The sequence below is a fragment of the Pelophylax lessonae genome, assembly GCF_965119305.1.
Source record: "Pelophylax lessonae genome assembly, chromosome: 5".
In the NCBI taxonomy this organism is placed as follows: domain Eukaryota; kingdom Metazoa; phylum Chordata; class Amphibia; order Anura; family Ranidae; genus Pelophylax; species Pelophylax lessonae.
In genome coordinates this window covers 248,983,731-249,007,996 of record NC_138772.1, presented here as the reverse complement: position 1 = coordinate 249,007,996, position 24,266 = coordinate 248,983,731, and the positions used below count along the sequence as shown (strand labels likewise).

The window sequence follows — 24,266 nt, the reverse complement described above, 5'->3', positions numbered from 1 at the left end:
ACATCCACAGGTGTTTTCAATACCTGATTGAAAACACTTCAATGAACCTCTGTTCTTCAGAGTGGTAGTCTTTAAGGGGTTGAATAATTATGTCAATGAAGAATTCACAAAAGAAACATTTACTACTGTATTACAAAACCAATTGATGTCATTTTAGTTGCATATGGTTCTTTAAGAAATCCTTGTAGGATTTCATTCTGAATACAATTACAAATGTACACTAAATTCCCTAAAACACTTTACAGCATTGGGGGGTTGAATAATTTTGAATACAACTGTACTCCATGTAATCTCTGTGAATGTTATTACCTGGGGCATCTGGTTTATTAGTTCTGTCTGTTCCGTGATTACCAAGACCATACCTGCCAACTGTCCCGTTTTTCCCGGGACAATCCCGGCAAATAGGAGCCTGTCCCGGGTGATTTACATTGTCCCTGTTAATCAGGGACAATGTAAATCATTTAAAAAAAAAAAAAAAAATTATTATTTTTTTTTTTTTAATTTTGTGCCACACAGTGTTGCTCTCACCCCAGCTAGGTGTTGTAGTTCTGGCAGCAGGTTGTCTCTCTCTCTGTGCCCGCTCACTCTTCCCATCTGTCGCAAATTTAACGTGTCACCGGAGGCAGGGTGTCAGCATGGTGCACTTTCCAAAATCCGCCAGCAGGGGGAGGCAGAGCACCTTCCGACAAGCTGGAGGCTTCACACTCATTAATTACTACTATTAATAATGATTTTTTATAGATATAATTTTTACACCTGTTAATTGATACAGATACAGTATATCGTTTTCTAGCTCTAGATAAATGTGTGTACATATCCGTGTATGTGTGTGCATATATATATATATATATATATATATATATATATATATATATATATATATATATATATATATATATATATATATTGCTCAAAAAAATGATAACAGACCTCAATCCTCAATGGGAAAAATCTCATGCTGGATATCTATACTGGTATGGACTTGGTATGTGTTAGGATAATATGGACTGGGTAATGTGTTAGGATCTATACTGGTGTGAACTGGGTAATGTGTTAGGATCTATACTGGTATGGACTGGGCAATGTGTTAGGATGATATAGACTGGGTAATGTGTTAGGATATATACTGGTATGGACTGGGTAATGTGTAGGATGGTATGGACTGGGTAATGTGTTAGGATCTATACTGGTATGGACTGGGTAATGTGTTAGGATCTATACTGGTATGGACTGGGTAATGTGTTAGGATCTATACTGGTATGGACTGGGTAATGTGCGAGGATGGTATGGACTGGGTAATGTGTTAGGATCTATACTGGTATGGACTAGGTAATGTGTTAGGAAGGAAAGGATGCCACATTGTTTTATGTAAATGAAAATTATCACCCTACAGAGGGCTGAATTCAAAGACAGGTGAATAAAGTGTGAAATGTGCTCAGGTGTGACCATACACACCTGAGCACATTTCACACTTTAGAATTGCAGGGAATTGTGATGAGAATTTTAAACTTTAGGCAGAAGTAGTGCAGCTGAATGGGAGAATTATTCCAACTCTGCTACTTTGGCCTCAAGTTTTCAATTCCCTTTTCAATTTCCTGTAATTCTCTCTTTATGAAGTAGACCCTATAATCTGATAAGTAGGCGGAGATTAATTATGCAGAGTGGGCGGAACTTCAGGGAAGTGGGTGTGGTAAGTAATTGATAGCTGCGCAGCAAAGTGTCCCTGGAATTTTTTTTCAAATGTTGGCAACTATGCAAGACTAGAGGTGCATGCCTGTGTACCTAAAGCCGTCTGAGTGATGTGGATATTCACTGCGATTTTTGGCCTCTGGTAATACAGTGGTCAAAATATGAGGTGAGGGCATATGTGTGCTTTCTGGTGGAGGGAGATAACTGTGTGGAGTCGCTGTCTCCTCTATCCTCTTTCAATCAACACCGATTGGACCTAAGGACTTTTTCATTCAATCTTTGGGACTCTTTTCTTCATGTATTAATAGGATCTGCGCTGCATCAATTTGTTTTTGCGATATTCTGGGATTTCTGCTGTGTGTCCTGTGTCTGTGTTCAGCCAGCATTTCCATTTGTCTTAGTATTTATCACCTGTCTGCGCTGATTGTTTTTTGTTTATTCATACCTGTAGTCCAGCTTTAAGCCGCGCCCACCCCTCCATATGCCTAATGTTTTTCACAGTCTTAGCGACATCTATAAAACAGCAATATCACCCAATACAGACCTATAGGCATAGCTGGCAGTTTTTAATAGGTGAAATAAAAGCAGACTTTACCCATCTCTATCTCTTCTACTTTTTACTTAAGCCGAATGCGCTTTACAATGAAAAAGCCTCTGAAGTGTAAGAAGCTGTGAGATTGTTTTCAGGGGGGGCGGGGTCAGGAGAGGGGTGTGGTGTGAGGGGTAAGGTGACAGAAGGAAGAGGAAGAAGTTAGTCAGAGGTGCTGAAGAACTTTTCATTGGAAGGTTGCTGGACTGTACACCCGCAGGAACAGGAACTGTCATCCCGGTGCTGGGACCAGGAAAAGAAGAGCAGGGCTTTTATTTTGTGTGCGGAGCTGAGGGAGAAGGGAGGACAAAGTCAGCTATACGACCAGTTATTGGGTGGTAGTCGGCCGATAAAGTTTGCTTGTTGGAGGCTGCGTTGTGTTGTGGGTTTTCGGCTATAATAGTACACGTAGGCTGGAGATGACAGCTGAAGGAAGTGGGAGTGCTAGGAATTGTTAGCTAATGAGCTGAGGAGGTAAAAGCTGCCCTGTTACTCAATTGCTAATAAGGTGATTCCTGAGGATTGATCGCACAGCAGGAACAGGGTCACCTCCTATATCCTTGTTGACACGTAGGTGGAGTGACGCGGCGCTGATATTTTCCCTACACCTGTACACTTGTCCACTGCAGGGATCATTCATAGAATAGAGAATTCTATATATTAGATAATTGATTATTTGTATATATGAGAACTGATCGTTCATAGATTGGATTCTAAATGATCCATATTTTTGGTAATCAATTATTCATTTGTTAGAATATAGGATAATTGATGATTTTTGTGTTTGATTGTGCATATACAATTACTGATCATATATAAGATTATTATTCATGCGAATATAGAACTGATCATTTTAAAGAATACCTTGAAAACCAATATATAAATTAGAAATTTGAAAAATTCTACTAAAGGGACTGGTTAGATCTAGTTTTTGATTTTTGCTGATGGTTAAACGTTGCAGATACTCCCTAGACAGAGTGAAGTCTTGGATGTAAATTTTGTACATTTTTGATATTGTAAACAATCACTGTAATCATTTAAAAACACTGAACTAGAAACCCAATTTCTTAGATTAGTAAGCACTCCTCTTTTATAATGAGTAAAAAGAGACGTGGAGTTCTAGGTGCTTGGTTACCACACCGGAGGAAGAGGAGTATATTTGTGTTAGTGACTATAGCCTGTATATTGTTCTTTGGGTTCCTGCTGCTAAGCAAAGGGGTGGACGATGGTAGTAGCCAGAATTCTGAGGGACATAAACTAGAGAAGCATGTGATACCCAGGGAAGAGGCTGCTATACAAAATGAGTTAAGCAATGAACAACTTAGGAGGCCAGTATATGAAAAGCCACCACTCAGTGCTAATGCATTGGGAGAGTTTGGACGAGCGGTGAATCTCAACCTTGATGGGGATGAAAAAAAGCTGGAAGAGGAGAGCATCAACAAACATCAGATAAACATCTATCTCAGTGACAGAATCTCATTACATCGCCGGCTGGATGAACGATGGAATCCGTTGTAAGTACTGAATTTTTTACAGAACTTATTTTTACATTTGTAGGATTATACATTATTTATTATGCAGATTGATGCTGCCTTGTTTGTCACTAAGTGTTTTTGCATTTTGTTTTTCCACTCTTGGGCACAGCCATCTTGCCTCTCATAGGCTAGAGGAGGTGAAGCTAGACGTCCAATCATGGCCTATCCTATCATGCTAGATGCCTCTTCCCTTCCTGTGATAGTCCTTAATTGTACTCAGTATATGTCAGTGGCCAGAGAAATAGTTAGATATGGATATGAGGCCTTGGCTGTTGACCTTGCAAAGAGAATTTGCAAGTCCGTTAAGTTCTCTTTTGTGTACTTTAGGGTCCTTTCACACGGGCGGTCCGATCAGATCCGCCTGTCAGTTTTTTTTAGGCAGATCTGATCGGATCCTCCATACAATCCCTATGGGGCAGCGGATGTCAGCAGAGACACGTCTGCTGACACCCGCTGCCATCCGCATCCGATCCTGTCCGTAAAATCTGGACGGATGGAAACCCTATTTTCCATCCATCCAGGGGATCGTATCTGAGAGCGGACAGGCAGTCCGCTCTTATCCGATTCCCCAGAGAGAGCAGCGGGGCTCTGACACCTCCCTCTCCACACACAGTGCGGAGACGGAGCTGTCATCCGCCGGCTCAGCGGGGATCGATGGATCGATCCCCGCTGAGAAGAGCACGGTCCGCAACGGAATGCGGACTGTGTGAAAGGACCCTAAGGCTCCTTTCACACACTCCGTCCGTTGGACGGAGTCCGTTTTTCTCAGCGGGGGATCTGCGGCTTGAGGACAACAGCAGGAGGACAGCTGTGTCTCCGCGCTGTGTGCGGAGACACAGCTGACAGTTCCCCATGCATCTCTATGGGGGAAATCGGATGGGAACGGACCGTCAGTCCGTTCTCACCCGATCCCATCCAATCCGCTGGACGGATGGAAAATAGGGTTTCCATCCGTCCAGATTTGACGGATCGGATGTCAGCGGACATGTCTCCGCTGACATCCGATGTCCCATAGGAATGCATGGGGGGACCGTTCAGATCCGCCAAAAAAACGGACAGGCAGATCTGAACGGTCCGCCTGTGTGAAAGGGGCCTTAGGGTATACATTTTGAGGAAAAGAGCAGTGCACTTGAAAGAGCTGATGGTGTAGATTATAAGGGTACACTTGTAAACATGGAGGGGGCACTCTTTACGTCTAGAGAAAAAGCGATTTAATCACCAAATACAGAGAGGTTTCTTCACAGGCTGTGAAAATGTGGAAAAGATTTTCTCAAGAGCTGGTTCTGGCCAGCTCAGTTTGTTTAGCAAAAAAAAAATAAATAAATAACCTGGGTTCTTTCCTAAGTGGTTGTAAACCCACTTTAAAGACTTGCCTATAGGTAAGCCTAAAATAAGAATTACTTATAGGTGCCGTAAATATCTCCTAAACTTGCACGGTTACATTGCACGCAGCCAATGACATCATCGGTGCATGCGCTCTGAAGAAACGGCCACCCGTGCCGTTTCTTCAGAGCCCTGTACCGTAACTGGTGGCTCCCGCACGCAGGCGCGACATCACGCGGCCAGTAATAGGACCGGAGTCCGCAGACCTGGAAGGAAGACTGGTGAAGATGGATGCGGCCGGCAGCAGGGACAGCGCGGGCTTCGTTGCAGGTATGCGTCACATAATGTGCTAGTATGCAATGCATACTAGCACATTAAGCATTTACTTTGCAGGGAAAAAAATATAATTTTTTTTGAAGAATTGACTTCCTCTTTAATGTATATAACTGGATACTAACATTTATAGGTAAAGTTAAATCAGGGAAGATCTGATTACCTCTTGGGGGGGGGGGGGGGGGGGCAGGAAGGAATTTTTTTTCCCCTGCTGGAGCAAATTGGTTAATGCTTTGCTGGGGCTTTTTGCCTTCCTCTGGATCAACTGTGGGTATAGGATTGTGTATATGGGATTGTATGATTTTTTTTTTTTTCTCTAATTGTCTTCCAGGGTATCACCTGAGAGATGGAACTGCTCTCACCTGAAACACATTAGTCCACCATTATTAGGCCCCTTTCACACTGTCCGTCCGCCGGACAGACTCTGTTTATCTTAGCGGGAGGAGCAGGAGGATGACAGCTGTTCTCCGCGCTGTGTGCGGTGACACAGCTGTCAGTTCCCCATACATCTCTATGAGGGAATTGGATGGGAACGGACCTTCGGTCCGTTCTCATCCGGTCCCATCCGCTGGACAGATGGAAAATAGGGTTTCCATCCGTCCAGATTTGGCGGATCGGATGTCAGCAGAGACAATGCCCCATAGGGATGTATGGGGGGACTGTTCAGATCTGCCAAAAAAAAAAAAAACGGACAGGCGGAGCTGAACGGTCTCAGCCTGTGTGAAAGAGCCCTAAAAAAGCCAGCCATACCTTCTGCCTCAGTTTGATTGTGTTTCTTATAGACCCACAGGAGCTGCATCTGCTGTTTTTTTTTTCCAGTCTCTGTGCTAATTGTGGAGGCTGCCTGACCAGCCTCCCATCCAGCTCAGCGAGCCTTGGGCAGTGCAGGTCAGGGGCAGCACATTAGGGAAAGCTGGTCCCCGCCTGAGATTTCACCCTACTGAGGGGTCTGCAACCATCCCCTCAGCTGTCAGGATGCCGATGGTATCCTCCCAGTCCATACCTGGAGCAGCGGATCTTCTAGGCTAGTTCTGCTAGCCACCAATTCTCTTCCGGTTGCCTGTGGAGGGGGGGTGGGGGGCTACCCCCTGCATGCGGGAGTGGTAGTTTCCTGGACCCCACGTATGTGGCACCCCCTGGTCCCCTTGAACTTTAAACCGGTCCAGGCTAGCTGCCGGGAGCGTCCTCGCTGTTGGAGGACCAAGATGGCTTCGGGACTGGAACTTTGTGTCACTTCTGGTGATACGCTTACGGTCCACAGCCATCTTGGGAAAGGCGGAAGTGGAATTTTCACTGTTGTGTAAGGCAACTGCCTTCCTCACTGGGACCTTTGTGCTTATTTACAGACAAAGACCAGTAGCAAGGCATGTGCCTCTTGCGGTCATAGGTTTCCTCCAGAATGAATAAAACCTCTATGCCAGAAATGCATCAATAAAATGGTGGCCAAAGAATCACAGTGGTTCTCTTAAGGATATTCCAAAACAAATATGCGGTGCGTAGCACCTTGCTCCTGCGCTCAGAAACAGGGTTCCCAGACCATTCCTATCACGGAACTCTTACTTGGCATCTCCAATGGCTAAGGCCTTGCTGCCCTCTAAGACCGAGGTGGTCAACAAAGTACTGCAAACAAAAAACAAAGAAAGGGCACACCTGCCTACCGCATTACCTTCAGTAAGGCTTTATTAGTACAAAATAAAAGTGGCTACTCACAAACAGAAGTAGTAAACCAGCATATCAAATTCAAATGTCGGAGTCCATTGTTGCAATGTCCACTGTCTTTGATAGCCTGAAGCATTTTAAGGCTTCGCCTCTTCCTCAGAGCCAAGGGGCCATGTCTAGACCACCAGTTTATATAGAAGAAGTGATTTGTACCTCACCCATGGAGTCTTGAAACGGCTCCTCCCTCATGGGTGTGGTTGCAGTGGGGTTGTTAACCCATGCCACACATTTACTTTTTCCAGCCTAGAGTACTGTTAATTCATAATGCACACCATTCCTTACAGCTGGTCTAATAAGGTATACAAACAGTAGATCCACAATAATACTATAGAACAATCTGTTAAAAAATCATTTTTGGTAAAACATTTTTTTGATAAACTCTTTGATTAAAAACCTCTTTAACAAAAAAAAAAGGTGAGCGTTTCTCGCTCGCCAGCGGAAGGAAATCGTGGAAAACGTATTTTTCCTTGGTACGGTAGCAGGCTACTCGATAGCATTTTCCTTAACCAGCAGTGACTAGAGCCATCTATGAAAAAGTGAGGAAAAAGTTTGTCTTCAGGTACAAGAACAAGGGAGACCCGACAAGGGGGCCATTCCGGCAATCTTAGATTTTTTACAGGAAGCAGCTTACAGGGGCATTTCCCATAACACTTTGAAGGTTCAAGTGACAGCCCTATCTTCCCACCTAGATATTAGGCTGGTGGAAGACCCCGTTCATAAGAAAATTCCTTCTCTGATTAAGGAATGTTACACCTATGAAGTTCAGCAGAACTCCAACATACGACATCTCTATGGTACTCAAAGGGGTACTCTCTGCACCCTTTGAGCGAATGGAGAAAAGTTCGGATTAATACCTTACACTAAAAACAGTACTCCTGGTGGTACTGGTATCAGCAAGAAGAGTCAGCAAAGAGTCATCCATGATAGCACCTTACTGTTTAATTCGGACAGATAAAATTATTCTCACACCAGACCAAGCCTTCCTACCAACAGTCTCTTCAACTTTCCACAGATCTCAGGAGGTGGTTATTCCTTCCCTTCCAAATTAAATGGACAGCAGGAAAAGAGTGACTTACAACAAGCTAGATGTAAGAAAGATCTGATAGCTTACCTTGAGAGAACTAGAGTGGCGGAAAACAACCACTCTATTCATCCTCCATGCAGGAGTGAACAAAGGGAAGTCGGCTTTGAAAAGTATGATAGCCAGATGGATAAAGCTTGCTATTCAGTCAGCCTACCAAGCGCTAAACCTTCCCCCGCTTAGTGGAGTCAAGGCCTACTGGACCAGAGCTTGGGCATCATCAAGTGCAGAAAGAGCCGGGGCAACGCCGGAGCAGATCTGCAGGGCAGTGACATGGTCGAGCTTCAATACCTTTGCAAGGCATTAACGCATCGACCAGCTGTCCAGTCAAGACCAGATATTTGGTTGCAAGGTGCTCCAGACTTTCCTCTCCCTAGTAAGTATTGCTTGGGACATCCTCTCAGGTGCTGCCCTGGATGACGATTAGCGAAAACAGCTAGGTACCTGGTAACTCTTTTTCTAAGAAGTATTCCAGGGCAGCATCCGTTCCTGCCCTAAAACATTATAAAAGGGATTTTGTGGATTCAGAAGCTTACTGAGGGTTCCTTTACACACGAGCCGAATGGCGGCTAGTTTTTATTGAACCGGCTGATGTTGCCTGGCATTCGGCCCATGTGTACTTGGCTTGAAGTTGCGATGGGCAGTGGCTCACTAGGGAAGGACAGTGCAGCAAGGTGGGAGTGATAGGAGATCCAGTTAACTCATGCCACCTTAGGCCCCTTTCATATGGGCACCTCCGCTAAGCGAAATCCGCTTGCTCAGCAATTTCTCCGCTAATCCCAGCTGAGTAGGCGGATGACTGGTCTGCAGAACAAACACTAACCCAGTCCCTCTCTCCTCTATAGGGCAATCAGATGGAAATGGACTGCCTGTCTATTTCCATCCAATGCCATCGGATTCAATCCGCCGGACGGATGGGAAAAAGGACCACCATCCAGCTGTTTTTGGCGGACAGGATCCGATGGCGTCGGTTGTTAGTGGATATCTGCTGCTCCATAGAGGAGGCTGAAGGGTCCGATCAGGTCCACCTGAAAAATTGACAGGTACACCTGATCCGACAGCCCGAGTGAAATAGGCCTTTGCCTGTGTGGCATGACAGGAGGAGACTGGAAAATAATTTTCATGAAAAAAATAAACTGTTTCCATATTTGTGAGCTTGTAAAGGGAACTAAGGCCATTCCAACCGGATGCCCCGCACTCCTTGTCTACTCACTGGTAAGGACAGGGCGCCAGATCAAGCCCACAACACCTTCAACCTCTTTGGACAGAGATGGGCGGGCAGTGAGAGCAGGCAGGGGAAACCCTCAGCACCACCAGTGACTTCTTGTTGCAGCCCCAGCCACCAAAAGAGGGCGCCAGTTCCCCAGTGTAACCGTCTCGCTAGAGCAGGTCGCAAAGCTGCAGCCTAAATTGCTGGTGCGGCATCTTAGTCCGCACACCTGTGGGCGGGGGGCCGCATGGCAGACATCCCAACATGCAAAAACTAATTTCAGGGAGGTGGCACTCTCCGCCCCCCCCCCACCCCCGCCAATTTAACACAACTAGAGATGATCAAATGGAATCAGTATACAGAGGTTCACGTCTACTGCAAGATATTAAAGGAACACTCTAATCACCATGACCACTTCAGTGATTTGAAGTGGTCATGGTGGTAGAGTCAGAAACACTGCACATGCTGGGATAGTTACAATTCTGTGCTGGGGGCTAGTTGCACCCCTAACACATGTGACTTACTGCTGGCGGGAAATGATGGCTCCTCTCTGAGTGTGAGGAGCGGTGCTGGAGGAAGCATGCAGAGTCAATGCTTCCTGTATCTCTCCTCACAGGTGGAGTGCATTTGATATTACTCCGCCTGTGACAGGACAGATCTGGAACTATACAGGAAGCATTGGATCCATTCTGACAGCTGACAGCCTGGAGCCGGGATATCGCTCGGCACTTGCGGGTGTCAGGGAGCAACAGCCTGCATGCACCTTGCGGGAGACTTGGGATGTCTGGCATGGGGAGAAGACACCTGCTGCAGTGTAGCCCAGGCACCAGGCCGCTAATTCTAGTGCCAAGGCGACATGGCGCCTGGGGTTTGTCAAGCCCTGATATAAATGATTAGAAATTTTTATCTATATCTATTTATATAACGTGGGGTATTTTTTTTTTTAATCGTATTCATTATTTAGGGGGATAATATAACCTAGCAGCTTTTCAATTCTGATGGGGTTAGGGTTTGTAGGTAAAATGTTAGGTAAATTTTAGGCTTACTGCTTTACAAATATGCCCTAAGTGTTCAGTTTTAGGGCTAGGTTAGGGGATAAAGAAAAACTGTCATACACATTGAAATTGGCATTGCTAACCTATCTTTCTGAAAAAAGGGTTGGCTCGCTGGCTCATTGATCCTTTGAGTTCAACACTTGACATTTAAAACCTGGACAAGTATACAAGAGAAGACTTTTGACCGCTCTGAACTCAGAAGTGACAGAATTAGGGCTGAAACAACGAATCGATTAATCGATTATGAAATTACAATTACATTTAAAGCAAACTTTTACCAGGATTATATTTAAAGTGATTGTGGAAAGTCTCAGATTTTGGTACTACTTTCATATAAAAGATTTATAAATTCTTTCCATCCTTCATAAAGCTTTGTCTGACTCCTAGTTAAAATGCCCAAATATCCTACTTCTGGGTGTATTTATTAATATATATATATATATATATATATAATATACAGTGGGTACGGAAAGTATTCAGACCCCCTTAAATTTTTCACTCTTTGTTATATTGCAGCCATTTGCTAAAATCATTTAAGTTCATTCTTCTTCCTCATGAATGTACACACAGCACCCCATACTGACAGAAAAACACAGAATTGTTGACATTGTTGCAGATTTATTAAAAAAGAAAAACTGAAATATCACATGGTCCTAAGGATTCAGACCCTTTGCTCAGTATTTAGTAGAAGCCCCCTTTTGATCTAATACAGCCAGGAGTCTTTTTGGGAAAGATGCAACAAGTCTTTCACACCTGGATTTGGGGATCCTCTGCAATTCCTCCTTGCAGATCCTCTCCAGTTCTGTCAGGTTGGATGGTAAACGTTGGTGGACAGCCATTTTTAGGTCTCTCCCGAGATGCTCAATTGGGTTAAGTCACGGAGTTGTTGTGAAGCCACTCCTTCCTTATTTTAGCTGTGTGCTTAGGGTCATTGTCTTGTTGGAAGGTAAACCTTCGGCCCAGTCTGAGGTCCAGAGCACTCTGGAGAAGGTTTTTGTCCAGGATATCCCTGTACTTGGCCGCATTCATCTTTCCCTCAATTGCAACCAGTCGTCCTGTCCCTGCAGCTGAAAAACACCCCCACAGCATGATGCTGCCACCACCATGCTTCACTGTTGGGACTGTATTGGACAGGTGATGAGCAGTGCCTGGTTTTCTCCACACATACCGCTTAGAATTAAGGCCAAAAAGTTCTATTTTGGTCTCATCAGACCAGAGAATCTTATTTCTCACCATCTTGGAGTCCTTCAGGTGTTTTTTAGCAAACTCCATGCGGGCTTTCATGTGTCTTACACTGAGGAGAGGCTTCTGTCGGGCCACTCTGCCATAAAGCCCCGACTGGTGGAGGGCTGCAGTGATGGTTGACTTTCTACAACTTTCTCCCATCTCCTGACTGCATCTCTGGAGCTCAGCCACAGTGATCTTTGGGTTCTTCTTTACCTCTCTCACCAAGGCTCTTCTCCCCCCGATAGCTCAGTTTGGCCGGACGGCCAGCTCTAGGAAGGGTTCTGGTCATCCCAAACGTCTTCCATTTGAGGATTATGGAGGCCACTGTGCTCTTAGGTTGAAAAAGAAACCCCCTTAGGTTTGTGGGACTTTAAGGTTAACAGTAAAGGCTCTCTTAAGAGAAATTTTTTACGTGTAATAAAGATAAAATTTATTTTGAAAAGGTGTAGTTATAACAAATAATCATCATAAACTGTACATATTTATAATCATAGACTCGAAAAAAGCATGAATGATACAATACAGTTATAGGTACATAGCAGAGTCCAACGCGTTTCAAACCGTTTGTTTAGTACATAAATCTTCCTCAGGGAATCTGCATATGTTCCTGAAATACATAATTGAATATAAATTCCAAGAAACAGAATATACATAGGCATTTTACAATGAAAGTTTTTTTTACATGAAAAAAATATTATTTGCATCTGCGACCACATGTTGCCCTGAAAATGCCCTGGAAAGCCTATTGCTTATCCAGGATACCCCTAGAGAAGAAACCTACTCCCAAAGATTAGGGGGGGAAAAGAAAAAAAGGGGGGGGGGAAGGGGGAAAGATAAAGAGACCCCTTGTGTTGAAGAACATACCTGCAAAACAGTAGAGCCCAATAGGGTTCCCCTTCGGGGGGTAGAACTCCCATGCGTTGAGAGCTAGAGTCAGGTATAAAGATTTATTCTTTATCTGAAACAGCGAGTATATTTATAAGAATGGAAGGAATTCCAGCAAGGGCATAGGCCTGTCCCTATGGAAGGGTCAAGACTACGTCCCTACAAGAAGAAAAGGGGGTTTAAATGTGCCTCTACAAACAGTCAAAGTATGCACATGTTCTTGTAACATAGCAACGGTACACAAATGTTATTTTTTTAAAAAATTCATAAATCTTTATTAATACATAATAAAAACAAAAAGTATATCACTCTAATGGATAGAACAGTCAATACATGGTGACAGGATTAGTATAAATACAGATAGAAAATGCTGGAGCTACGCGTTTCGCATTATGCGCTTCCTCAGGGTCCAGCAAAGGAAAGTATGTAAACAGAGATTCAATCTTTAATAATCTAAAGGTACATAAAACAGTTATTAGATTTGTGAATATACACATATGTCTTATAACATTTTTATTATTCTCAGTTTGTTATTTGCAGCTATCAATTGTATGTTACTTATACTCATATCTTAACCTTGAACACATCAGTTTTACTCTAATTATTTAACAATTATATAAGTAGATCAAAAGATAGATTTTCCATAAATATAGCTGGTTAGTATATTAGTTCCTATATTATAGATTCCTTTAGATAAAAAGGAGGGAGAGAAAAACCATTTCTGTTTAACAAACTCTTTTATGCTTTGCTTGTCAGAAGGACAAGAAAACTAAATCCCACACACTGAACAGAAGGAATAGAAAGGGGTGGGAAAGAGGAAAAAGAGAAAAAGGATGAATATGAGAGAACAATGATCGAAAAAAGGGGGGGGGGGAAGGGGGGAAAATACTGTAGAGTGTGAATTACCACGTAGCCCACAGGGGGGGCAGTGATAAGGATAGGCTAGTTCACCCGAGTATAGTGGCTCAGGGGACAGTCCATCCATAGAGAGGGCATGGAGGAGACCAGAGAAGATAAATGGCATATATGAAGAGGTATATTCACTTTATTATAAACTGAAAAAATGACATACTAAGGCATTAAATTGTCTTACCCCAATTTAGACGTCACAGTGAATAGAGTTGAATATACTTGTTTAATTTAAAATCATGTTGTATGAAAGGGGGAGCCAGAAGCCCCTAAAATCAGCAGGAAGAAAAAAATGAATTTATATGTATGTATGGTTACTCCTTATTAGATTATTTTAATAAGGGGGATAGTGATTTGTAAGAATAGGTACTTACCAGGGACTCATTCTCTAAAATTTATGTGTTAGGTGGTGTAAGCGTCAAGCAAAACGTGCATCTATTTAAGTAAAGAGGGGGTTAGACATTGGAATCCCCTACAAAGGTGTGCACCAATATTAAGTGAGAACGGGTTAAATAGAAAGTCCCCTTTGAAACTTGGGGATTAGTGTGGTGCTGGAAGTATAAAAACTAAGTATGAAAGAGTCACTGGATGCTTTAGACAAATTGGATCCAGCCCCGAATCTGAAAAGATATATAAAGATAATGGACCGTTGGTAAATTGCTGAGCCTGACAAAGAGGAAAAGTGAGGAGCTGAGTCTATAATTAGAACACTTACCATCTGAAGCAATTCAGAAAACCCACGGGGAGTATGACACTCAGCCTAGGCAGCCTGTAAGTGTGAGCTCACTAAGCTGTCCGGTATATATACTAACCACTCTGTAACTGGTCTCCTCCTCCTCCCGGTCTCACGCCCCCCACATCCGCCCGCCATAGCGTCCACGTGTAGACGCCGCGGGAGGATGTTCCCGCATACCGGAAGTGAGCATCACTTCCGGTTCCGGGACCGGAAGTGACGATCTGCCATAACGTAATCCACCAATCGGACAAATAAAAGCCAATAGAAGCTGATTAACACTATCAAAGATGGCAACATTATACGTGCATAAAAAGCAGGAAAACATCCCAACCTTCAATATAGCATGTATGGAAAATATCTGAATATAACTATTTATTCCCTATTTGGATCAATTCAAACCTGCATTTAAGCCATATAAGAGGAGAAATTATCCATAAACATACCAGCAAAACAGTTTTACTTAGAAATGACATTTAGCAAATCTGCTTATATGGTCTGGTAATGTGGAGCAGTGAATAATTAAGATTTGTAAGAAAAAGAAGAGAAAGAATATATAATTTGGCAGCCGATATGTAGGACAATGGACCACGCGGTAAACAGACCCACAGCAATGGAAACAAAGGGGGGGGGGGGGGAAAGGATAAGGGAGGGAAAAAAAAAAAAAAAAAAAGATATTTTTTTAAAAATTATTTTTGTTTAACTTGAAAGTTATATAAAAAAGTAAATACAAATGAGTTAATCTCTTCAATATCATATTGGAGAGTCTAAGAGGGTATTAGTCTGCCAAAAATGGGGCAAAGCTCAGATGTTCATTCAGTCCTGGGAGGGTGCAGGCATTTAAAGAGAAAATCCAACGTGCTTCCCTTTGTAGAATTAAGTTGTCAAAAGGTCCCCCTCTGGGTCCAGGATGGATCCTATCTAGGGCGAAAAATTTGAATTTTGGACATTTATATCTATGCGTTTGAGCTATGTGTCTTGCTATGGGACTTTCTAAGTCTCCACCCCTTATATATGATACATGGTCCTTAATTCTCTCCCAGAAATGTCGTTTGGTTTTGCCCACATAAAAAGCGGGACATTCACATTTCCAAATATAGACAATACCTATAGTTTGGCATGTCACAAAATGTTTGAGAACAAATGGGCGTCCATTTGGCAACGTTTGTTGAGGCTTGCTAGCAATAAATTTACAATAACCACATAGTCCACAAGGGAAAGTGCCTTGGGGTAGTTTGATACAGGGGTCTGCCCTTTTGTCTCTCTGATAGTGGCTGGCAGTCACCATATCTCGAATAGATTTATTTCTCCTAAAAATCACACTCGGTCTAGTATCCACAAAGTTACTGAGGATTTTATCCTCTGCCAAGAGATGCCAATGTTTGGCTATAATACTTTTTAGTTGGTTGGATTGAGAACAATATCTCGTGATCATTTTAGTTGAGTTTTGAGAGTTTTGACATTCTCCTTGAAAAAGGAGAAGGTCTCTAGGGCTGTCTTTTGCTTTTTTGTATGCTTTTTTAGTGCTTTTCCTACTATATCCCCTCTGTAGGAATCTTTTTTGTAATTCTAAAGCTTCTTTTTCAAATTCAGTCTCTTCCGAACAGTTTCTACGAATCCTATAATACTGTCCTATTGGTATTCCTTGAATTACATGTCTTGGGTGACTGCTATCTGCATGTAGTAACGCATTTGTTGCAGTTGGTTTTCTATAGAGTGTGGTTGAAAGTGTATTATCCATGTTTCTATAGATCTCGAGATCTAAAAAAGGAATCCTAGATCTATCAAAAACATAGGTGAAATGCAAGTTGAAGTCATTTACATTTAGGATGTCTATGAATTCCTTTAGGGTGTCGAGAGGACCCGACCATAGGATGAATATGTCGTCGATTATATCTTTTCCAGATTTCTATATATGCCAGATATACTGATATAGATTCTTGGGCAAAGAGCCATCGTTCCCACCCCCCCAGGTACAGGTTGGCATAAGATGGGGCACATTTAGTCCCCATCGCCACCCCCTGCACCTGGAGGTAGTGGGAACCATCAAACACAAACACGTTATGTGTCAAGATAAAAAATAATAAGTCAGAAACAAACTTATTTAACCTTCTATGGTCAAGTCCTCTCTCATCCAAAAAGGATTCAATAACTTCCACACCTCGAGAGTGTGGAATATTTGAGTATAGGGACTCAACATCTATAGATACCAGATAGGTCTCCTCTTCGATCTGTATATTTTCAATCGTTAATAGCATATGCATGGTATCTTTTAGATACGAGGGTAGCGACTCTACATGTGGGCGTAGGTATGCATCTACATACGAACTAGCATTCTGTGTAAGACTATTGATGCCCGAGACTATGGGACGGCCGGGGGGATTGGTGTGATTTTTATGCATTTTTGGAAGTGCATAAAATGTGGGCGTTGTGGGTTCTTTAATAATCAAAAATTCCATCAAATCCTTGGTTATAATTCCCCACTGATGGTATTGATCTAGGAGTTTTAGAAATTCTCTTTGATTTTTAAGTAACTGTAAACTGCTTACTCTTGAATACCAGGCTCTATTATCAAGAATATTGTTGCACATTTCTGTGTATTGTACTTGATTTAGAATGACAACGTTTCCGCCTTTGTCCGCAGACTTAATCACAATATCTTTGCGTTCTTGTAAGTTACGTAGAGCCTGGTATTCAGTTTCGGACAGGTTATTAGAGTTTTTTCGTATGTTCATTTGTTTGATATCCTTTGTTACCATATGGATAAAAAGATCAACTTTAGGATTGGTTTGACTCGGGAAACGTTTAGACTTTTTTTTAAAAGTTTGTACTGATTGTTGTGTTGTTCCTACCGAGGTCGAGGGTGGGCAGGGTCCGGGTGTAGTCGGACCCGACTCATCCTCAAGCTCGGTCAGGATTTTAAGCATCTTATAATCCTTTTTGGACCAATCACGCCAGGTTTGAAGAAGACCACCCATGGGGGCTTCTTTTTGCTTGATTTTAGGGCCCTCAATTAGGGACCTAAAATTAAGCTTTCGTGCAAAAAGATTAACATCTTTTATAAATTCAAAACGATCTATGTCTTTTGCCGGACAGAAATTAAGCCCTAGACCAAGTATTTTAATTTCCTCTTCATTTAATTGAACCCCAGAGATGTTAATGACTTGTAGAGAATTTGTTTCTTGGTTTAGTTTTTCTCTTCTGTTGTGGATATTTTTAGAGGACCTAGAAGTCCTAGTGTCATTTGTTCTAAAAAAGCATTGTCCTGAGTATTAGGGGAATTTCTTTTTGGGATAGTTCCACAGTGTGTTCCTTGGGCATTTGCTGATGATGTGCTGGATCCACTTGCCAATGGGTTTGATGGTGATTGATTTTGAGTTTTGGGTCCAAGTTTTAAAGCCTTGGCTGTTTGTGTAGTCTGAGAATTATGCTGTGTTCCCATAGGGGTATCCCTTTCATCATCTTTCCTTTTTTCCTGTCTCATTCTATTAGATCTCTCTTGGCGAGCATTCCAAAAGTTGGAGGATGTGGAGGATGCAGCTGATGAGTCAGACCAGTTGCCATCCTCTCTATTTTGTTCATTTTGTGGTCTAGACCTGTATGTTTTATTAGTGTTCCTTTCCCATTTATAGGCTCTTCCTGTCCTAAATGCCATTTGGTCACGATTCATTTTTTTGTCTTTTCTTTTGATAATTTCTCCACTAAATTTTTCCACTGCATGTTTAATTTCAAGATTTTTTTCCTTGAAAATGGGTTTATTTTGGAATGCCGCTAGTTGGTTTACAATTTCTACTATTTCTTTGTCTAAAATGAGTGCTTCTGCCTCATAATAGCTTTTTAGAATCTTCATCATTTCAATTGAGCATTGTGTGAGATTATCTTTGATAGTGTTAATCAGCTTCTATTGGCTTTTATTTGTCCGATTGGTGGATTACGTTATGGCAGATCGTCACTTCCGGTCCCGGAACCGGAAGTGATGCTCACTTCCGGTATGCGGGAACATCCTCCCGCGGCGTCTACACGTGGACGCTATGGCGGGCGGATGTGGGGGGCGTGAGACCGGGAGGAGGAGGAGACCAGTTACAGAGTGGTTAGTATATATACCGGACAGCTTAGTGAGCTCACACTTACAGGCTGCCTAGGCTGAGTGTCATACTCCCCGTGGGTTTTCTGAATTGCTTCAGATGGTAAGTGTTCTAATTATAGACTCAGCTCCTCACTTTTCCTCTTTGTCAGGCTCAGCAATTTACCAACGGTCCATTATCTTTATATATCTTTTCAGATTCGGGGCTGGATCCAATTTGTCTAAAGCATCCAGTGACTCTTTCATACTTAGTTTTTATACTTCCAGCACCACACTAATCCCCAAGTTTCAAAGGGGACTTTCTATTTAACCCGTTCTCACTTAATATTGGTGCACACCTTTGTAGGGGATTCCAATGTCTAACCCCCTCTTTACTTAAATAGATGCACGTTTTGCTTGACGCTTACACCACCTAACACATAAATTTTAGAGAATGAGTCCCTGGTAAGTACCTATTCTTACAAATCACTATCCCCCTTATTAAAATAATCTAATAAGGAGTAACCATACATACATATAAATTCATTTTTTTCTTCCTGCTGATTTTAGGGGCTTCTGGCTCCCCCTTTCATACAACATGATTTTAAATTAAACAAGTATATTCAACTCTATTCACTGTGACGTCTAAATTGGGGTAAGACAATTTAATGCCTTAGTATGTCATTTTTTCAGTTTATAATAAAGTGAATATACCTCTTCATATATGCCATTTATCTTCTCTGGTCTCCTCCATGCCCTCTCTATGGATGGACTGTCCCCTGAGCCACTATACTCGGGTGAACTAGCCTATCCTTATCACTGCCCCCCCTGTGGGCTACGTGGTAATTCACACTCTACAGTATTTTCCCCCCTTCCCCCCCCCCCCCTTTTTTCGATCATTGTTCTCTCATATTCATCCTTTTTCTCTTTTTCCTCTTTCCCACCCCTTTCTATTCCTTCTGTTCAGTGTGTGGGATTTAGTTTTCTTGTCCTTCTGACAAGCAAAGCATAAAAGAGTTTGTTAAACAGAAATGGTTTTTCTCTCCCTCCTTTTTATCTAAAGGAATCTATAATATAGGAACTAATATACTAACCAGCTATATTTATGGAAAATCTATCTTTTGATCTACTTATATAATTGTTAAATAATTAGAGTAAAACTGATGTGTTCAAGGTTAAGATATGAGTATAAGTAACATACAATTGATAGCTGCAAATAACAAACTGAAAATAATAAAAATGTTATAAGACATATGTGTATATTCACAAATCTAATAACTGTTTTATGTACCTTTAGATTATTAAAGATTGAATCTCTGTTTACATACTTTCCTTTGCTGGACCCTGAGGAAGCGCATAATGCGAAACGCGTAGCTCCAGCATTTTCTATCTGTATTTATACTAATCCTGTCACCATGTATTGACTGTTCTATCCATTAGAGTGATATACTTTTTGTTTTTATTATGTATTAATAAAGATTTATGAATTTTTTAAAAAAATAACATTTGTGTACCGTTGCTATGTTACAAGAACATGTGCATACTTTGACTGTTTGTAGAGGCACATTTAAACCCCCTTTTCTTCTTGTAGGGACGTAGTCTTGACCCTTCCATAGGGACAGGCCTATGCCCTTGCTGGAATTCCTTCCATTGTTTGCATATGGGGGCAGGTGCCATTATAATCTCTGATTAAAAAGACCCCAATCCCCCCCTTCCATCCATACTGTCTATATTTATAAGAAACTGTCAGAGATCCTGGATTGATGTAAGTATATTTACAAACATTGTTACAGAAAATATTCATTTAAATTCACCTGTTATGATGATTTTCGTGTAGACATATAAAAAAAAGAAAAAGGAAAAAGGGAACGAAACCAGGAAAAATAGGGAAAAAGGAGAAAACGGATTTTTCCCAAAGAAATATTATTATCTTCCGATGTATATATCTCCCAGATTTATTATAATAGGATCCTATTAGGGGAGAAGATGTGTCTTTTCAGCTTTTGTAAATCAGGATAACGTATATAGCATATTTAGTGATTCGAATGTAGTAACTCTTACCTCACTAATTTATTGGAGGGTGTGGGGTATCCCATCGGTCTCCAAGAGTAAGTTGAGGTAAGGGTTTTGGGGAAACCTGTATCTTCCTAATGGGAATATAGATCCTTGCCTGAAAGGTATAGGACAGGGAGAATATGCATATGTAGGTATACATTTTTACATATCTTAATGTTAGTTATAAATAGGTATTCCACCTATAGAAATTATACCGTTCAGACTGAAGCCTGTCGTCACCGTATCCAGTGGAGACAGCGGCGTATCATCCCATGAGATATAGAATGTAATCTAACGTTACTCGTCCTATGGGTCCTGATAATAACATAAGGAGAAAATAAAACCCTCTTTCAATAAGTTACCATAACGGTTAAGAAAGAAGTTTTGCAGGTCTCTTCCAGAGTACTCACTGTTCTGTGTAGATATCAGAGCGATAAACGTCCTGTGTTGCATCGGAGAGATAGCTCTCCGTTCCGGCTCTCGGCGTCCCCTTAAATACCCAAGTGTCCGAGAGTCTCGTAGTGATTCCCGCGGGAACTCTGTAGGTGATTACGTCATATCCGTCTTTTGCCACCGGAAGTTCCTCGGACTGGCGGTGACATCACATCCGCCCAGATCAGGGGCTCCGATGTGTGTCATTTCCGCCTGAAATGCCCGGAGATGATTCCGCTGGACTGGCGGTGACGTAATATCCGCCCTTCTCTCTAATAGACTCCACTGTATGTCCGCCTTAGTTATAGCGGTATAGTCATACAGTGGGTACATAAATGGGGAATAATTTTTTAATTAAATTTTGTTTTTAGGAACGTAGAAAAGAGAGGGAAAAGGAAGGAGGAGGAGGAAGATTTTCCTCTCTCCAAGTTGAGTTTGATTTTTATAAATATTATTAAAATAAAGTTCGTAATTATGATAAATAATGCCTCTCTATATCGTATATGGAGACTGCTAATGGACACTTATTTTGAAAAGGGGAAATCTCTAAAAGATAACGCCCCGGGCACGGGTAATGCGTATATCCCCTGGAAAAAATTATCCAGGGGTTTCAGGATGAAACATATGGAGCATTGCAACCAACATAAATGTTCTCATGTTCGGTTGAGTAATTTAAAATTACTCTTGGTGGATTCCTAGAGGGTGCTTCTTCCTGTTTCTGAGGTTTAAACAGCAAGTCCTGTCTTTTTAGGATTTGTACTCTGTTATAGTTTTTCCTGAGACATGACCTGGAATATCCCCTTTCTAGGAGTCTCTGTGTTAGTTCATTTGCCTTTTCTTTCTCAGAAGAACAATTTCTTTTAATTCTTAAATACTGTGAGTATGGAATAGATCTCTTAAGGGGTTGGGGATGAAAGCTTTCTGCATGAAGCAGCGTATTGCCAGCTGTGGCTTTTCTGAATAAGGTGGTTGACAGCTGACCATCATCATTTTTGATGATGGTAATATCCAGGAAGTCCACAGATTTAAAGTCATATTTCATAGTAAAAAATAAGTTCATGTTGTTCTCATTAAGTTTGGTAAGGCACTCTGAGTAATTACATTTAAATTGTCTAAATTAAACATGTGATGCATTCTGCGATTAACATTTTTCCCTTTCTGTCACAGGCTAACTGTGGGTGGGTCTACAACTGCAGACCCGGTCAGGGTCTCTTCTGTGCAAAATCCCCCATATTGGGGAATTTTTGCCCTCCTTGCCCCCTTCTCCTGTGCACCAGGGGATTCCCTGTTCCCTCCTGATGAACCTCCCCCTTCTAGATTCTGCTATCTCTTTTTCTTCCCACTGTGTAGGCATACCAGCTAACTTGTATCCCTGTCCATGCAATTTACATCAACATGGCTTTTGTATCATTCTTTTTCTCTTTCCCCTCGGGGGGCTCCCCTGCAAATGAGAGCCCGGCACGGGTGAGACATCTCCTATGGGGACCATCAATAGGCCCCCAACATCTGGAGAAACGAGCGTTCTCGGGATGTTAACAGTTGGTTGCAATGCTCCATATGTTTCATCCTGAAACCCCTGGATAATTTTTTCCAGGGGATATACGCATTACCCGTGCCCGGGGCGTTATCTTTTAGAGATTTCCCCTTTTCAAAATAAGTGTCCATTAGCAGTCCCCATATACGATATAGAGAGGCATTATTTATCATAATTACAAACTTTATTTTAATAATATTTATAAAAATCAAACTCAACTTGGAGAGAGGAAAATCTTCCTCCTCCTCCTTCCTTTTCCCTCTCTTTTCTACGTTCCTAAAAACAAAATTTAATTAAAAAATTATTCCCCATTTATGTACCCACTGTATGACTATACCGCTATAACTAAGGCGGACATACAGTGGAGTCTATTAGAGAGAAGGGCGGATATTACGTCACCGCCAGTCCAGCGGAATCATCTCCGGGCATTTCAGGCGGAAATGACACACATCGGAGCCCCTGATCTGGGCGGATGTGATGTCACCGCCAGTCCGAGGAACTTCCGGTGGCAAAAGACTGATATGACGTAATCACCTACAGAGTTCCCGCGGGAATCACTACGAGACTCTCGGACACTTGGGTATTTAAGGGGACGCCGAGAGCCAGAACGGAGAGCTATCTCTCCGATGCAACACAGGACGTTTATCGCTCTGATATCTACACAGAACAGTGAGTACTCTGGAAGAGACCTGCAAAACTTCTTTCTTAACCGTTATGGCAACTTATTGAAAGAGGGTTTTATTTTCTCCTTATGTTATTATCAGGACCCATAGGACGAGTAACGTTAGATTACATCCTATATCTCATGGGATGATACGCCGCTGTCTCCACTGGATACGGTGACGACAGGCTTCAGTCTGAACGGTATAATTTCTATAGGTGGAATACCTATTTATAACTAACATTAAGATATGTAAAAATGTATACCTACATATGCATATTCTCCCTGTCCTATACCTTTCAGGCAAGGATCTATATTCCCATTAGGAAGATACAGGTTTCCCCAAAACCCTTACCTCAACTTACTCTTGGAGACCGATGGGATACCCCACACCCTCCAATAAATTAGTGAGGTAAGAGTTACTACATTCGAATCACTAAATATGCTATATACGTTATCCTGATTTACAAAAGCTGAAAAGACACATCTTCTTCTCCCCTAATAGGATCCTATTATAATAAATCTGGGAGATATATACATCGGAAGATAATAATATTTCTTTGGGAAAAATCCATTTTCTCCTTTTTCCCTATTTTTCCTGGTTTCGTTCCCTTTTTCTTTTTCTTTTTTTTATATGTCTACACGAAAATCATCATAACAGGTGAATTTACATGAATATTTTCTGTAACAATGTTTGTAAATATACTTACATCAATCCAGGATCTCTGACAGTTTCTTATAAATATACTCGCTGTTTCAGATAAAGAATAAATCTTTATACCTGACTCTAGCTCTCAACGCATGGGAGTTCTACCCCCCGAAGGGGAACCCTATTGGGCTCTACTGTTTTGCAGGTATGTTCTTCAACACAAGGGGTCTCTTTATCTTTCCCCCTTCCCCCCCCCCCCTTTTTTTCTTTTCCCCCCCTAATCTTTGGGAGTAGGTTTCTTCTCTAGGGGTATCCTGGATAAGCAATAGGCTTTCCAGGGCATTTTCAGGGCAACATGTGGTCGCAGATGCAAATAATATTTTTTTCATGTAAAAAAAACTTTCATTGTAAAATGCCTATGTATATTCTGTTTCTTGGAATTTATATTCAATTATGTATTTCAGGAACATATGCAGATTCCCTGAAGAAGATTTATGTACTAAACAAACGGTTTGAAACGCGTTGGACTCTGCTATGTACCTATAACTGTATTGTATCATTCATGCTTTTTTCGAGTCTATGAT

At 41.8% G+C, this 24,266-nt stretch overlaps 1 protein-coding gene across 1 annotated transcript in view; it reads left to right on the top strand.

The window, feature by feature from the left end:
• The first annotated feature begins 3,314 nt into the window (after positions 1-3,314).
• Positions 3,315-24,266, top strand: part of GALNT12 (polypeptide N-acetylgalactosaminyltransferase 12) — a 585,857-nt gene continuing 564,905 nt past the window's right edge. Inside the window, exon 1 of the mRNA XM_082258648.1 lies at positions 3,315-3,792. Coding sequence (XP_082114774.1) covers positions 3,374-3,792 — 419 coding nt within the window. The 5' untranslated portion in view covers positions 3,315-3,373. The remainder of the gene's footprint in view (positions 3,793-24,266) is intronic.